Source organism: Oncorhynchus clarkii, chromosome 15, assembly GCF_045791955.1.
Source record: "Oncorhynchus clarkii lewisi isolate Uvic-CL-2024 chromosome 15, UVic_Ocla_1.0, whole genome shotgun sequence".
NCBI lineage: Eukaryota > Metazoa > Chordata > Actinopteri > Salmoniformes > Salmonidae > Oncorhynchus > Oncorhynchus clarkii.
Genome location: NC_092161.1, coordinates 29,946,757 through 29,964,358, shown reverse-complemented (window position 1 = coordinate 29,964,358; position 17,602 = coordinate 29,946,757). Strand labels below are relative to the sequence as shown.

At 44.4% G+C, this 17,602-nt stretch overlaps 1 protein-coding gene across 1 annotated transcript in view; it reads right to left on the bottom strand.

Moving 5' to 3' along the window:
• The window catches only part of LOC139367186 (tyrosine-protein kinase yes), a 33,090-nt gene extending 16,042 nt beyond the window's left edge, over window positions 1-17,048 (bottom strand). Inside the window, exons 1-4 of the mRNA XM_071105335.1 lie at window positions 16,470-17,048; window positions 5,191-5,478; window positions 2,168-2,267; window positions 1,549-1,647 (exon numbers count right to left, since the gene is read on the bottom strand). Coding sequence (XP_070961436.1) covers window positions 1,549-1,647; window positions 2,168-2,267; window positions 5,191-5,470 — 479 coding nt within the window. The 5' untranslated portion in view covers window positions 5,471-5,478; window positions 16,470-17,048. The remainder of the gene's footprint in view (window positions 1-1,548; window positions 1,648-2,167; window positions 2,268-5,190; window positions 5,479-16,469) is intronic.
• Between the last annotated feature and the right edge of the window lie 554 nt (window positions 17,049-17,602).

The following is a 17,602-nucleotide window of genomic DNA, read 5'->3' as shown; positions in this document are numbered from 1 at the left end:
GTACATACATGTGCTATAGCAGAAATGACAACACGATATACAGAAAATAAGCCACTTACTTTGATAGGAACACACACATGTCCAAAGTCCAATTTGTAAGGAAAAACAACCATGAAGGCAATGCAAACGCCAGACAGAAAATGTTTGTGCAAGGCCTGTTCTGACTAGTGATGCGCAATGTCTTCATACGTGATCTCGGGAAACACTAGGGAAGTGCTTGGGCTCTAGTTGAAGAGAGAAGATTAGCCGGCTCAGTAAAGCCTCAAACATAAGTGATCCGCAACAGTGAAATGGGCTACTTCTTATGTGAATTAACGAGGCGGCGGAACACACCCCAATTAAAACAGTTTGAGAAAATAATTTGATATTGACAAGTTGAAACATAGCCTATAGATAATTAGCAGGCAGCGTGCCTTGGTTTGAGGGCAACGCGGATAACTGTCCTGTTGTGTAACAATCACATTTTGGAACAGTGAGAGCATACTGACATCATGAGCAAAAAAAACGAACAAAAAAAAAAACTCACGCAGGGGCGACGATTAGAGATATTTGGAACTCACGCTTTAAAAAAGGTCAACACTCTTGAATACTACATGATTCCATGTGTGTTTTCATCGTTTTGATGTCTTCACTATTATTCTACAATGTAGAAAATAGTAAAAATAAAGAAAATGAGTAGGTGTCCAAGCTTTAGACCGGGACTGTATATATTTGCAAATATCACTGTCATCTTTGAAAACACCAGTGACCGTGTAAATAAATCCAACACTAATTTGCACCTCTACCTGACAGCCTCCTGCTGAATCTTTGTCCTTGTGACTGCTAGAAGGCTCCTATTTTACACTGAGACAGCGCAGCGGAGATAGGTTGACGGCGAAATCTGTAGCACGTCACTTGACACGCACTCAATGATCTAGGAATCTCTGCATTTGAACTTTGTTTATTATGGTATAGCGTGATGTTGGCAGAATTCAATATAATTCCAACATAAGAAACCACCAAAAATGTAGCCCTTTCGCTGATTTACGAAGTACGCTGATGTACGAAGGGCTATATAAATACATTTGATTTGATTTCAACTGCCCCCTTAGTCACTTTATCCTGGCGCCAGATCTGACGGGATTTGTAGTTCTTTGAGTATTTAGCTACCATAAATAGCTAGTTTTGATTCCAATTGACCTTTCACTAAGCCCCACCCCATAATTGTGGGCAACCAATCGCAGCGCTCCAACGGACACATTTTTAAGGCTGCCCCAGCACCTTTTGGTTGATTTAGTAACTTTCCTGTTTGTGTGCCCACTCTTGGATCACTATGGATAAGATAACCTGGACAGGTGGAACCTGATCTTAGATCAGCACTCCTACTCCCGAGACACTTGATACATATGGACCCAGGAGAACTGGAGAAGCTCTGAGATCTTCTAGTGAACGTGCCTCCAGCGAGAGCTGTGTGGTGTAATGGTCACGCTGCAGTTATTAGGCTAGCTCTATTTGCTGTTGTAGCCGTGGATAGTCTTAAAATAAGGTTATGAGTGACAAGGGTCTTACTCTTCAGCCTGGATCGAGTCAGCTGGTGCCACATAGTTACTGGGGATGTAACCCTTCTTCCCTGTGTTGATGGAGCGCGCCTCCCACCAGTCCCCTTCTCTGTAGGGGGGGGACAGACAGAGAGAGATACAGACAGACAGAGAGAGATATAAAGAATCATCCAGATAGATATATCACTACTATGTCTGTACAACGATAGTCTGGTTATGAAAGGGACTTGTATGCTTGTTTTATCTGTGTCTTGGCAGTGAGCTTGTACATGCTGTCTTTTATGCATGGATTCTATTGCTATATTATTAAGGCATGCAGCAAAGTATTACATTTGAATTGAACAAAGTCAACCAAGGCTACATTTTAGAGCAGAAAGTTATATATGACCTAAGGCACCATCTATGTTAAAGGTTTTGGGGGGGGGGGGGACAAATCTAACCCATTTAGGAAGAACACTGTACAGAACTGGTAGTATTCTTAAAGATATTCTGTCATCGTTACACCACTACTCTACGGGAATAAGCCCCTGATCATGATGAATGATGTTCTCAGAGGGAGCATGCGTCCCAAGTGGCATTCCATTCCCTATATAGTGCGCTACTTTTGACCAGGGCCCATGGGGACTCACGTGTTGTTGATGATCTGGAAGCGGTCCCCTTTTTTGAACGACAGGTCGTCTGAGGTTCTGGCTTCATAGTCGTACAAGGCCACAAAGAACGTAACCCCACCTGAATACAGACACAGAAAACATTAAATAAAACATTCAAGTTAAATGCACAAGTGAAATTCATGACAGTATGTCCATTTAAGAGGCTGAAATTGTTTTCGTTGACTAACTCGCAGAGATAAGGAGGAGAACCAGTTAGAATATGAAGGAATTCAGAGCTACTAATAGCCTATTAAAAGATACAAAGACTTCCTATAAATACCTGCTGACCTTTGTGCCAAGATTGACAGAAACAATGTTGCTGAATGTTCACAGTACCAAACTCTGCGGCAAAGCTGTGCAGGCCCATTGAAATGACAGGAGACCAAGGGACCAATGGAAGATGAGTCAGAGAATATAGACCTGTAGTGGCGGTTCTGTTTCCATAGCGGCCGTGACTGACTGGTGTCTGTGGTGTGAATGTTCGTGAGGGGAGAGTAGCATCTGTGTTCTCTAGCCTGCACACCCCCCAACAATTTTTCACTGTCGGTAATTCTACTCTATAGAAATTGCCAGTGTATAGATTAGAAATAAATGTCATGTTGGTCCGGTAACGGATCGGCCATAGGGCAGTTTGGGCGAATGCCAGATGGGTCGGTCTATCTTAAGCCCAGTGGGCTGGTCTTTGGTGTGTGATTTTTTAAAATTATCATTATGGCTAATGATGGGGGCCTCAAAAGAGAGAGAAAAAAAAAAAATGGGGAGATGCCCAGGCCAATTTCTTCTCCTGGTCCATCCCTATGTAGGGCTTACTAATGGCAGTGGGATGGGTACGGTTCTGACAGGAAGTCTAAATCAGTCGGGGAGCGGATTTAATGGTCCGGCAAGGTAGTGGTTTGCTTAGCGTCGTAAAGGAAATGATTACGTCAGCTCGGTGCAAAGCAAACAGCGTTACAAGACATGAATAATAACATATCACAGGTCAATCTCATCTCGCAGTTACGTAATGTCAATAAATACACTGTAAACCATTCTGCTTAGTGGGCAGAGAATAGACACGGCAGATTGTGTGGATAATAGGGCTGTGACCATTACAGTACCATGAAACAGAGCAGGCCAACTCTTTGGTCCTTTAAAAACCTACATACATATGTAAAAAAACATATATATATATTTTTTTTAAAGTGTGCTATAGCTTGGAAAATAAATACATGTGACTCTGGATGACAACATCATGATGTTGGTTTCCAACATTAGGGCTGTTTTCCTAAAGAAGTTAAATCCCTTCGTGTTTTGTTTCCTTGCCACGATTCTAACAAGTATCGCGATACTGCTATCATCCTGGCCCTGGCGGATAAATATCTATACGTTCGTCCCAAATGGCAGCCTATTACCTATATAGTGCCCTTAGGGCTCTGCTCAAAAGTAGTGCACTACATAGGGGCAGTGTTTCCCCAACTCTGGTCCTCAAGCACTCCCAACAGTACATATTTTTGTTGCGGCCCCAGACAAGCACACCTGCTTGAAATCAGGTGTTTTTGGGAAACACTGACATAGGATGTGTCCCAAATGGCACCCACTTCCCTATGACACCCCTCAGGGGGAGCTCATATTCATCATACCCATTGCTGAACAACCAAGCTGCCAAAACCAATCTCATTATCTGGTCCAGGAACTCAATACCGTGCCCTGTAACTCCCCCCCTACACACACACACACGAGCAGATAATCCAACAAAGAGGGGGATTACAAACCTAATCCAACCTAAACAGGAGAGCTCAATCTCATCTCACTGCTCTTTGGGCCTTATCAGATTGATTAGTCTCCCTGCCACCTTTAAAAATCAATCGTTGTTGATTTGTTGCGAATGACACCTATGGACAACGTGATTGAAGGACATCTTAAGGCATCCGCGTGCTTCCGAGCCGAAACAGTGGAACGGTATTGAGTTCCTGGGCCAGATGATGGGATTGGTTTTGGCAGCTTGGTTGTTCAGCAGTGGGTACGATGAATATGAGCTCCCCATGGGGGTTGTCATAGGATGTGTCCCAAACGGCAGTTTGGTAGAGTTGGTGCATATATTATATGACGACATTTTGTGATGTTTTTGGTCATTTTTTAATTCAGTGAGGGGTTTTGTCTGTTCAAGCACACAAATTCTTTCCTGGAGGCAAGCCGAAGTCTATGCCCCTTCATCAGTGATTGGTCAACAGTAGGGAATCTTCATTAAAGTCAAGAATAACTCATTTTCATGCACATTTGTTCATTGAAAAATACTGCACCAAACAGCTTAGTTAGATGTAAAAGATCTTTGGCAAAAACATCAAAATTAATAACAGATTTCTTGAGTTATCTTAGAGTCATTCTGACTACTTTGAGGAAGTGTATACTGGCTATGGCATCTCAAAATGGACAAACAGCCAAACTGAAGCATGCTGACGCCTTAAGAAGGAAATGGTGAGAGACGACTGGATTTGAATCATCTGAAACGCAATGGCAGGTGGACTTTGGAGTGACTCCAGATATTGGAGTTGTCAGATCAGCAGCTATTCTGTTGTGGGGAATAAGCATATGGGTCCTTGTGAAGGAACTATAGAATAAGTTTCAAATGGCAAACTTTAGAGTACTTATATAGTATCGATGTGGTAAAGAGGACAAGACCAAAACAATGGAAACGCCAAGAAAATGTACAGACATTTAGGCTATTGTTTATGTGTCTATTTCACACTATGTTGAGGGTAAAAATCAGAGTATAATGCTTGTATGGATGTCAACCCCAATACAGATGTTGAATGTGTGCCAATCCGGAATCTTTCTTTTATCCCCCACCTTCTGCTTTATTGTAGTTACGCTAGAAAGGCATACAGGTGCGTAAGGAAATGCACACAAACGCATCGCACAAATCATCCATTGATGTCAACGTGTGATTTGCGCAAACATTTTTATGTAGGCTATGCTTGAAGATCTCAACTTAGGATCGTGTGGATAATATAGGCAAGTCTCACCTGAGACGGCACCAGGGAACGTGCCGGGTAGAGCGCCGGAGAAGGAGGTGGAAGCCCCTCCGAAGGGGGTCATGATGGAGGAAGCTCCTCCGAAGGGGGTGATGGCGTGGGGATTGAAACCTGCAGCGGGCCCCGTGGAGGACGGTTGGTTCTGCTGCAGCTGGGTGGGGTCGGGCCCATAGTGGCCCACGTGGGGGCCGATGACATCTGAGACCGGAGCGTTATCCGGGCGGTACTTCATGGTAGGCCCCTTGTCCTCTTTACTCTTGATGCAGCCCATGGTCAAGTCTGGAGAGAAACAAAGTTAAGAGCTTAGTTTCAGGACAGGACTGAAACAAATCCACAGGACAGTACAGGACTGAATATTCACTCCTGTGTCAGCCACCGTTGGCATAGATGTGATAGCCCCCCCCCCCCCCCCCAACTCCACACACTCAGTCTAAGCTTACAAATGATTAAGATAACAGCATACATACTGGTTAGAAGGATTCCATTAATGAGACGTCGACTACTACTGTAGCCACAACCTAGAGAATTGTACGTCTATAAAAATGTACATTGGTAAAAATAATAATAAAAATAAATTGTTGTCAAACTATATGATGTACTTTTATTTTATGGCTAAAGCCATGACTACATGTGCTGTATATCTTGGACAAAAATCCTAAATCTGATCTGAAATTATTTGGTTGTAGAGCGTCACTCGCGGTCATAATCAAAAAAAGTGAGTGACCTGGCTCAATCATACACATGACAGAACTAGTCTAGGGTATCCTATGCAAAGTACATACATCATGTTATACTGATTGACGGTCTAAACATTTTATAAGTGGGTTTAGAGCTGTTGTGTTTATCTGTATGACTTTAGGAGATAACATGTTCATTACATGAATATCCAACTGACAGCAGATGAAAAGCCATGCTGATGCAAATAGTAAGAATTCTGGGAAACGCATGTTTTACATTTGCTGCTTTTTTTGTGGGTCAACCCTTCACAATAATGGTTGCAACACATGGTCAGCAGCCATTTAAAAACAAAGTACATTAGGCTATGTCCCAATTCTCCACACTTCTCCCGAAGTGTGCACTTGCACACTCCCCGTCATGGATTTAAAGGCATAGGATTGGTGCAAGCATTGGCAGGAGAGAGAGTTTCCACCTTGCCTCAACCCATGCAAGGAAGTGTGCAAGTAGACTACATACTTCGGGAGAAGTCTTAAAATCACCAGCAACTCTTAGGACAAACCATTGTCCCAAAAAAGCAAGACTTTTATACTGGCGTGTTCACCATCTGCATTGTTCTCATTCTTCCCTCTCAACAGAATTGGCCAGTGTTACCCCGAGGTATTCCCTTTGTGAAGAGGCCACGTAAATATGCTCCAGTCAGGGGATGTTTTGACTGATCTGGAAACAGCTGCCCTTGACTGAGAGGGTTACAGCCATAACTCGCAATCGTTTTCTTCACCAGGGGGGTGGGCTAGACTTCTACGAAATTGTGAACCTTCTTCGAAATCTCAAGCTCGGCTTGCTTGCAAACTACGAATGGCTGTCAAGGGAACTAGGGCCTGGCAAACAAGGTGTGATGAATTCATAACTTTGGAGGAGAACTTCAATTTACACTTGAGCTGACTAAAATCAGTTTGAACCGACCATCTGAGGGACCTGTCAGTTAGCAACGTCCCGGATACTTATACGGACACATTTTCCCCCAAAATGTCCTGCTCATTCCCTCCTGACCACAGCAATATTCAAACTGAGCTTTCTGGAAAACCTGGGAATTTTGGGGAAAGTTAACAGAATGTTGCATCCCTATGACTGAAAAACTGGTCTAGTAGACAGAGACAGAGAAAGGGGGAATGGCAGAAGTTCACTGAGTTTTTCAGCTGCCGAGCTGCCAAGTAAAACAACAAAAAACGGGGGCAAACCGCCAGAGGACTTCACAAGAAATCAGGGCATTTTGCTCAAATAAAAATTGTACACGGAATACATTTCATGCTATGGTTCGAATGGCGTGTTGATAGATCTCTATAAAACTGATTTAAGAGTGGTCAGTCGTAGGTAATAGGCCTACATTAAGTCAAAATGAGATTTAAAAAGAAATGAAAAGGAAGATACGGTTCATTTAAATCTAATCTCAGATGTTCAGATCGGAGGCCAAGACATTCTTGTCAGCCACATGAATATGGAACCAGCCCTCACTTTAAGGGAGTCTAACCCACTCTCCCCTTTAACTTGAGATGGTATGCTGGTCTCCTTGGAGGGTAAGAGAGGTTGGTTGACTGCGGGGTTTGAAGTTCACCATCAGAATGAAGTGGCCCAGAGACTCAGGGTCAGCGCTCAACTTGCCACACCATAAAAACACAGTTCCAGGCCTACATCCTGGTCATATAGCTGCAGCCTGCATCCCAGCTTTTACGACATCTCAATAAAACACAGACCATCTGTTCTAGGATTTATTTGTCTCTCAACAAAACACAGTTAACCATTCGCCAACTCTGCCCTTACGTCACATTTGGTCATATAGTCAGTCATACATTGAGTATACAAAACATTAAGAACACCTGCTCTTTCCATGACATAGACTGAGCAGGTGAAAGCTATGATCCCTTATTGAGGTCACTTGTTAAATCTCCTTTCAAAATCAGTGTAGATGAAGGGGAGGAGATGGCTTAAAAATCCTTAATTAACCTTTGAGACAATTGAGACATGGATTGCGTACGTGTGCCATTCAGAGTGTGAACAGGGAAGACTAAATATTTAAGTGCCTCTGAACGGGGTATGGTTGTAGGCACCAGGCACACCGGTTTGTGTCAAGAACTGCAACGCTGCTGGGTTTTTCCACGCTCAACAGTTTCCCGTGTGCATCAACAATAGTCCACCACCCAAAAGGTCAACCAGCCAAATTGACAACTGTGGGAAGCATTGGAGTCAACACGGGCCAGCATCTCTGTGGAACGCTTTGGACATCATGTAGAATCCATGACCTGGCTAACTGAAGCTGTTCAGAGGGCACAACTCAATATTAGGAAAGTAATCTACTCAGTGTATAATGACCTCTGTCTCTCCGAGGAAACGGACTGGATTGGTTTCGGGCTGGCAGTGACACAGATATGTAAAGTTGGAGAGGCAGTGTATATTCAGCAGCACCCGACTGTGTGTGTACACACACACACACATACACGTTCCTCTGGTGCATTTATATAAACAAATAGCAGAGGAGGGAAACATGATCTTATGATCCAAGCATTCACACCAGTGCCGTTTTAAAAGCCCCTTCACTAACCCGCCATGGCCTAAGCATAACACTTATCCTATCCTAAGTAAATGGGGAGACTGAAGCAGGTTCATATTGCCATGAATAGGCCAAGTACAGTATTACAAGTGATTGTTTTTCATCTCGTGTCATTCTTTCACCCACACACTAATCCCTATAGCCCTGCCTCTTACACAAATGCCGATAAGCGAAGCAAAACTCCATTGCATGGCAAAGCGGGAGGGAGAGACATTTGCTATGAATGTAGAGATAAAATGACATTAGTATTTGTGTGTGTATCAAAGAGAGACAGGCTGGGAATGGGACATTGTGCCAAATCCTCTCACATGGGTGACTGTCAGCACAGAGAAGAGCCAGCTGAGAAAAGCCACACAGAGAGCGAGCGAGAGGAGCCAGAGAACGAGCGAGAGGAGCAAGGAGCCAGAGAACGAGCGGAGCCAGAGAGCGAGCGGGCGAGCCAGAGAGCGAGCATGCGAGAGAGGAGCCAGAGTGAGAGAAAAGCCAGAGCAAGAGCGCGAAGCCAGAGCGAGAGAGCGTGAGAGAGGAGCCAGGGCGAGAGAGAGAAGCCAGAGCGAGAGAGAGAAGCCAGAGCGAGAGAGAAGCCAGAGCGAGAAGCCAGAGCGCAAAGCCAGAGCGAGAGCGCAAAGCCAGAGCGAGAGCGCAAAGCCAGAGCGAGAGCGCAAAGCCAGAGCGAGAGCGCAAAGCCAGAGCGCAAAGCCAGAGCGAGAGCGCAAAGCCAGAGCGAGAGCGCAAAGCCAGAGCGCAAAGCCAGAGAGCAAAGCCAGAGCGAGAGCAAAGCCAGAGCGAGAGCGTGAAGCCAGAGCGAGAGCAAAGCCAGAGCGAGAGCAAAGCCAGAGCGAGAGCGTGAAGCCAGAGCGAGAGAGAAGCAAGAGCAAGAGGCCAGAGCGAGAGAGAAGCAAGAGCAAGAGCGAGAGAGAAGCAAGAGCAAGAGCGAGAGAGAAGCAAGAGCAAGAGCGTGAAGCCAGGGTGAGAGAGTGAAGCCAGGGTGAGAGAGTGAAGCCAGGGTGAGAGAGTGAAGCCAGGGTGAGAGAGTGAAGCCAGGGTGAGAGAGTGAAGCCAGGGTGAGAGAGTGAAGCCAGGGTGAGAGAGTGAAGCCAGGGTGAGAGAGTGAAGCCAGGGTGAGAGAGTGAAGCCAGGGTGAGAGACGCCAGAGCGAGAGCGTGAAGCCAGAGCGCGTGAGAGAGGAGCCAGAGCGAGAGAGCGAGAGAAGCCAGAGCGAGAGCATGAAGCCAGAGCGAGAGAGCGAAGCCAGAGCGAGAGAGCGAAGCCAGAGAGTGTGAGAGAGGAGCCAGAGCGAGAGAGAGCGAGAGAAGCCAGAGCGAGAGAGAGCGAGAGAGCAAAGCCAGAGCGAGAGAGCAAAGCCAGAGCGAGAGAGCAAAGCCAGAGCGAGAGAGCAAAGCCAGAGCGAGAGAGGGTGGAAATGCACACCATAGGTGTTGTCTTATTAGGGAGAAACTCAGACTTCTCAGGAGTTGTTTGATTACAGTGCGTTAGATGATGCTGAAATAGAAGTGTCCTTTCGAAACTAGGTCAAAGTTTGTGCATAGTTCCGTCTGTCTAAATCAAAAGCATTTGTGATTTGAGACAGCGAAAGAGTCAGGAATAAAAAGACAGCTAAAGACAGCTATGCTATGTAGCAGGCGGAGGAAAAACCTACACATTTTGTCCTCAAAAGTATAGACCTGCTTTGCATAGGGATCTTGTGGCACTGACTTTACCCTAGTATATTTGGAATGCTATAGCTGGTGTAGGGTGAAGTACGCTGAACTTGGGTCAGTTTTTCATTTCCCCCCACTAAGGATTGGGGAGGGGAAGCTGATCCTAGATCTGTAGAGCTGCACTGTATGCCCTTCATACATTCCAGAGGGACATGAAGTTACACCTCCACCTGAGGCTCCTTGACCTCTGATCCTTGACCTCCACACCCCTGGTGTGCCCACCTTACCTAGGGCTCAGGCCTCACAGAACACATAAGATTAAAGGGCCCAAGTGGGACCCTTCAGTGTGATCCCAAAGGTCAGCCCAGATTGGTGGGTCAGGGCTGGAGAGGAGGTAACATAGCTAGGGGCTATTATTTAAAGCTGTATAGATTTAAATCAGTTGGTAGTCTGCACTGTGTTATTCAGTTCACTTTACTCCAGTTATCTTTGGATGCATACCAATAAAGATTCTAGTCACGCAATGAAAGTTTCAATTGTAGAGGATTAAAAAAAATTGCCACCCCAAATCCACATCAAAACAGGAGAATACGCTTCCATAGTCAGTTTGCACAAAGGGATTTGATGTGCTTTCACTAAATCTCAGAATCTGAATATTTCTGTAGAGATAATGTCAAACAGTATCAAAAACTGCATTCAATCAGAATGAGATGTCTTCTCTTATTCTGCTGAACATGGCAAAACTGAACTATAGTAAACGGTTCTGTGTATTGTATCCTACACTCTGGCCCATTCCTCTCCTGACTGAGTTGGAGAGAACTGGGAATTCCACAGAACGGGCCTGGGCTGAAACAGCCTGGAGAGTGGAGATCTGGCTTTGGGGTGACTGTTCCCCTAGGTACAGATCTAGGATCAGCCTCCCCTCCCCAAATCATAACCTTAACCATAGTGGGGAAAACTGACCCAAGATCAGCATCTAGGCAACTTCACCCTACTCTGGAGTCTGCATCAGACTTCCGCTCGACAAGTTGATCACATTGGGGTGAATCCTAACTTCCACGTCATCAATGCATGACTACAAAGTGAATATTTTACTTAGGATTCAGTCCATCATGCTGAAAATGGCATGATAGAGGTAGAGTAGAGCTGTTTGAGGACTGGCCTGATAAAACAGATCTGAGTCCAGATCTAGGACTGGGTTATTGCCAATTCAATTGCTGTCATTGTTTGGCATGACAACTCAAGAGAGCAGAAACAGACTGGCACCCCGGCTAGAGCTCATAGCAAAGAGGGACATCAATCCCCTGTACTGAAATGGAGGGAGTGCTGGGATGATCAGTGAGAAATGAACAGATCCCTCTGGCCCGGACATCCTTCCGCCAGGCCTTTGTGTTCCAGACCACCTGCTGTAGCTTTCACTGAGAGGAATGCAGGCAGGCAGAAACACGCACACACAAAAAAAACGCAAGCACATATGATAGCCTACACACCAGCGCCCTTGCACACACACAAAGACATGTGCACGCTACGGAAACTCATCGATGAATACACACTCAGTACAGCCAAGAGACCTCTATTTGCTCCTCCTACGAGGGAGATAGACAAGGAGTGGGAAAGAAAACAGGCTAAAACTGGTTAGCTGATGGATATCAGTCAACCCTGTGGTTCTGGAACTGCTGAGACATGGTTTTTGTTACCAAACAGGGTAACTTAGACATAAAACTGATGCCTGACATAAATGAAAGCTGCAGGTGAAATAACATGCAGACGCGGCTAAATATCAGTTAGTAACAGAGACATCGATTGACACTTTGTTACGCAAGGAGAACTATCCCTACGGTTTGATGCTGGGAGTTTCCACAGCAACTAGGGGTCTGTGAGTAGCCCCACCCTCGACGTGGACAGCTGTTAGCAGCTGACACCAAGACTGCAGACAGGGAAGGCTTTACCATGCTTACAACTGCCAACAGATGCCATTGGAGGAAGACAAAGTAAGGGTTACACTGCCCATGGGAAAGTGCAGTTGTACAATATCAAAGAGTATATGCCTATTGCTACTGTAGCTTCAATAAATATTAAAAGGAAGGAAGTTGGAACATCACTTTGCTTTGATACCATAGTCTATCAGCATGAATACAGAATTAGGCCTAATGTAGTCTCTCACAAGTGTGGCATGTGAGACTAGGCCTTACATGAATTCTAAAGCAAGAAGCAGTATAAAATGTTGCTGTGATGATTAAGGATGTGTTACTCTGTTCAAACACCACCGAGCCTACTGTTGGCAAGACATCTCTCCACCTCTGGAGCTGTACCAGGCTGCCAGCCTCACAGAATACCTGGCTACGCGTCTGCCAACACATGGGTCAGCTGATGCTTACTCATAGCCATGTCTCAGGCTCGACAGTAGACACAGGACTCATTCTAAGGCTGGCCCTGGAGGACAACCTAAAGGCAGGAGTTCACACGAGTGTGTAGGAGCTATTTTAGTAGCGGGAGGTGACCACAGTAAGTCAGAGAGAGGCGGTTTAAACTATCAACGCCTACTTCTCACTCAGGGGTTGCCCTGAGTGCCAATGTGTGATGTGGTAACTTCAGTGACCTCACCATTACTAAGCATTCCTTCACACACTGTGTGCGCTCTGTCACACCAATGTACACAACTGTGGTACTGCAGTAGGGCTAATAAGATTAAGCTATATCCTATGCTACATACTTCAAAAATAGGCTCCCTGGTGTGAGTTCACTCAATTTCAATGGTTCCACACTTGAAAATGATCTCTCTGTTATGCTTAGACAAAACAGACAGACACTACCATGGAATCACCAAGGACAAGGGTCATATCTTTCAGTGTACACAGTAGCAAAACATAGTGGAATGAAAATGATGGCATCTTTTATTGAAGTTCAGGTAGTCCCTCCCAATTTCAGTCCGTTTCCCCCCCGCTGGTGCCTAGTACATACGGCCCAGTTCTGCCATTGCCCAACTTTTACCAACAGCTCACAGAAGGTCTTCCACATACTCAACTCTTCAATATGCAGTATCTGTCCCAGATCCAAGTGAGATTCTGGCTTCAAGGCACAGGCGTAGGGCATGAATTGTCCACATTCCCACTGACTGTCTAGAGCCCTCAAACTCAACTCTGGACCTAGAAATCAGTTCCACTGCATTTTTTCATTGTTCCCCTCTAAATCAGGGACTGATTTAGACCTGGTGCAATTATTTATCAGGTAGAACAGAAAAACAGCAGGCTCCGGACCTCATAGGGTAAGAAAGAGTTGAATACCCCTGGTCTAGAGAATGAGAGCCAGTCATGACCTACTGTATAAGAGGGAGACGTTCTCATTCTTCAATCACAGTGGCTTAGAATTTTTCTGAAGGCATATGTTATTATTGTGAGGTTACACTCCTGTTTCTTCGTAGCCTAAATACCTGGTCATTTCTATACCATAACATTAAGTGCAACCGATATCACATAGAGCAACACAAGTACCAACTCCAGTGAATACTAGTGGACATTAAGCTGACAAACAGGCTAATGTTGGTACAAAACATGACCCCACTCGGCTTAATGCATCCAAGATCAGCCATGGTTGGTTCATCGCTTTCTTTGTACATATTCCTTTTGTCCAGTGTGATGGTGTTGTCTGTAAACCGCCCCAACAGGTCCACAGACGACACAATCGCCATCACACTGCCCTATTCCATCTGGACAAAAGGAATACCAATGTAAGCATGCCTTTCATTGACTACAACTCAGCATTCAACACCATAGTACCCTCCAAGCTCATCATCAAGCTGGAGGTCCTTGGTCCCAACCCTGCCCTGTGCAATTGAGTCCTGGACTTTGACGGGCCGCCACCCCAAGGTGGTGAAGGTAGGAAACAACATCTCCACTTCGCTGACCCTCAACACTGGGACCCCACAAGGGTGCTTGCTCAGCCCCCTCCTGTGTGACCATGCACGCCTCCAATGCAATCAAGTTTGCAGACGACACAACAGTAGTGGGCTTGATTACCAACAACGGCGAGACAGCCTACAGGGAGGTGGTGAGGGCACTTGGAGTGTGGTGTCAGGAAAACAACCTCTCACTCAACATAAAAAAAAGGAGATGATTGTGGACTTCAGGATACAGCAGAGGGAGCACCCCCACTATCCACATCAAAGGGACAACAGTGGACAAGGTGGAAAGTTAAGTTCCTAGGCGTACACATCACAGACAAACTGAAAGGGTCCACCCACACAGACATTTCTTCAACCTCAGGAGGATGAAGAAATGTGGCTTGTCATCTAAAACCCTCAAACTTTTACAGATGCACCATCGAGAGCATCCTGTCGGGCTGTATCGTAGCATGGTACGGAAACTGCACCGCCCTCAACCGCAAGGCTCTCCATAGGGTGGTGCACAACGCATCACCGGGGGCAAACTGCCGGCACAGTAAAAAAGTTGGTGTAAAAATTACAGTGTTGACTTATATTAACCCAGGATTAGTATTTTCAACATTATGAGGAGTCAATGAACTCGTGTCGGAATTAAATCGGAGTGTAAAATTATGCAGTCATTGCAGTGTTAATTCAACTCAATTCAGTGGAATGAAAATGTGACACTACCTGTAGAGTAACTTTAACACTATGTAGACTGGGAACAAATGTTTTCTAAAACAGTGTTGAATTCAACTCTATCAGAGTTAAACTAACAATTATTTTTACATTGTGCCCTCTATGACAGCTAGAGCAGCCGATGTCACAGGAAGGCCAAAAAGATCATCAAGGACATCAACCACCTGAGCCACTGCCTGTTCACACAGCTACCATCCAGAAGGCCAGGTCAGTACAGGTACATCAAAGCTGGGACCGAGAGACTGAAAAACAGCTTCTATCTCAAGGCCGTCAGACTGCTAAACAGCAATCACTAACTCAGAGGCTGCTGCCTACACTGGCCACTTTAATAAATGGATCACTAGTCACTTTATACAATGCCACTCAAAATAATGTCACTTTAATAATGTTTACATATCTTACATTACTCATATCATATCACATGAAAATACTGTATTTTATACCATCTGTTGCACCTTGTATATGCCACTCAGCCATCGCTCATCTATATATTTATATGTACATTTTCTCATTCATCCCTTTAGATTTGTGTGTATTAGGTTGCTGCCGGGGAATTGTTAAGATTACTTGTTAGATATTACTGCACTGTTGGAACTAGAAGCACAAGCATTTTGCTACACTCGCATTAACATCTGCTAGCCATGTGTATGTGACAAATAAAATGTGATTTTGATTTATGTTCTAGCCTAGGGGGTCACACTTGGGGCTTGTCTAGGTTGCTCTGAATCCCGAGGCCAACCGTAGACATTACAATGCTTAAAGGCCTTGGAACTTTTAGACACAGTGGTTTAGTCCCAGCAACAATAGTCAGTCCGTAGTTCTCTCCTATTAACTGACACCACTCCAAAACATCGGATGTGTCCTTGGATGTGGAAGTGTTATTATTAACAAACTTAAGCATATGCCTCAGATATTTTGTAACGTGGTGTGGAGTTGGTACATTTTTACGAGGTTGGTACTCTAGCCCCTTCTACCAAAATAACCTATGCATTCAGGGATTACTACTGTAGGCCTATAAGTAAATATAATTTGAGGTCATTTATTTTACGATCAGTACTGGCAATCATGGGCTACGTGTAGCCTGCAGATGCACTTTCTTCAGCTAACCACAATCACATTCCATAACACACAGTTAAGTTGCTTTATCTCAATTAACTAGTAGCGACTATCAGGAATATGATGTGTTACAATTGACCAAGGCCATGTGGTGAGAGTCCAGACAATGCTAGTGTTGCTACTTCAGCTAGCTGTTCCATGTGTTCCGTATTGCGTTATCGGACACTACCCTGGAGCAAACTGGACTGGCTTGATTGTCCAACAAGAAACAATTGTTTGTCAGTGTTTGAGAAATTAATTATTTCACTTAACATCTTATATATAACGTCTTATATATAAGACGTTAAATAAAATGCTGTCTTTGGGGACGTTAAAGCCGTAACCTACATTTAAAACTTCAATTAGTCTACAGGCTCACATCAGAGAGAGTGAACTACAGTAGGTCTATGTTGATCTCAAAACATATTTGAACTCAACACTTTATACGAATTTAATGTATCTTTAATAATAGGCTATATTTACCGCAATTCTTCGGGTCAGAACAAATATATGCAGACAATGCTCTGGAAAATCGATCCTACCAGAGGACTGGTGGGGCCCATCATTGGGTTATTGGATTGTCAACTTATTTTTCTCATTTAAAAAAGCTTACCTTTTAAGAAATTCACGCTGTTGTGTCGCTTGTTTGTATTTCCAATTTATTTCTGGGTTCGACGAAAAATCATCTAGTATTCCAACATGGAAATCACAGTCGCCCCCATCCCGCCTCCCTCCAACACAGGTCTTTCTCAATCGTTTTTGTGCTCGGTGAATGAAATAACAATGAAGTTAAATCAAAGCAAAACGAAGGATGAAGAAATTAAACGATTAGAGGGGTTGACACAGACAGAACGCCTTAATGAATAAAACCCCAGCTAAATGTATCCAGCGACATGACAAAATAAGTCCCCAAAAGTAGGCTAACCCAGTTCCTGTAGCTACACTTCCTACCTCTAAACTTGCATCAACCCCCACTACAACATGGCCGACGCGATTCCAGTAAATGACGCCGCAGTTGGAGATATCAATCCAGCAGACCGGTGTCGAGATCGTTAGACGATCATCACAGACACAAGTGACTATAGCAACAAAAAATAAATCTATAAACAAAACATTGAAAGGTTGAAGTAATTTTGGGAACCAAAAATGCGTCTGTATGCCGTGTGTGTGGCTTTAAAGGGATTTGTGTATTAAAGAAGAACATAATTCTCTCTCCAAAACTGGTCTTCTATCGCCATCTACTGGCAGTATCGCCTAATATTGGGTTACTGTATTAGTGGTCGAGTGTGGAAGTGGTTACATCTTTTGCTACAGGGGCCAAGGGCCAATCTTCTCAAAATCCACTGGGCGCCCCACTGACTCTTCTTGTCTGCTGCTGTTGAGGCACTGAGGCCTAATACATCATTTAATTAAATCCAAGTATTAGTATTTAGTATTTTATTAAGATCCCTATTAGCTGCAGCCAAGGCAGCCACTAGTCTTCCTGGGATCCAAACAGGAACAAAACAACACATCACAACAAAACATCATCTACATCATCAATAAAACAATACATAACACCAGACATTGTGCACTATGCATATTTACACTGCTAAACCAGTACACATTTACAAGATAAAATGTACAATATTCCAAAAATACAATACTAAAATATAAGAAATGTGCTCACTGATGAAGTCTTTGAAGTCCATCTTTCTAGCTAACTGACTTTCAATGGACAGCATGGCAAGACTGCAAAGCCTGTCC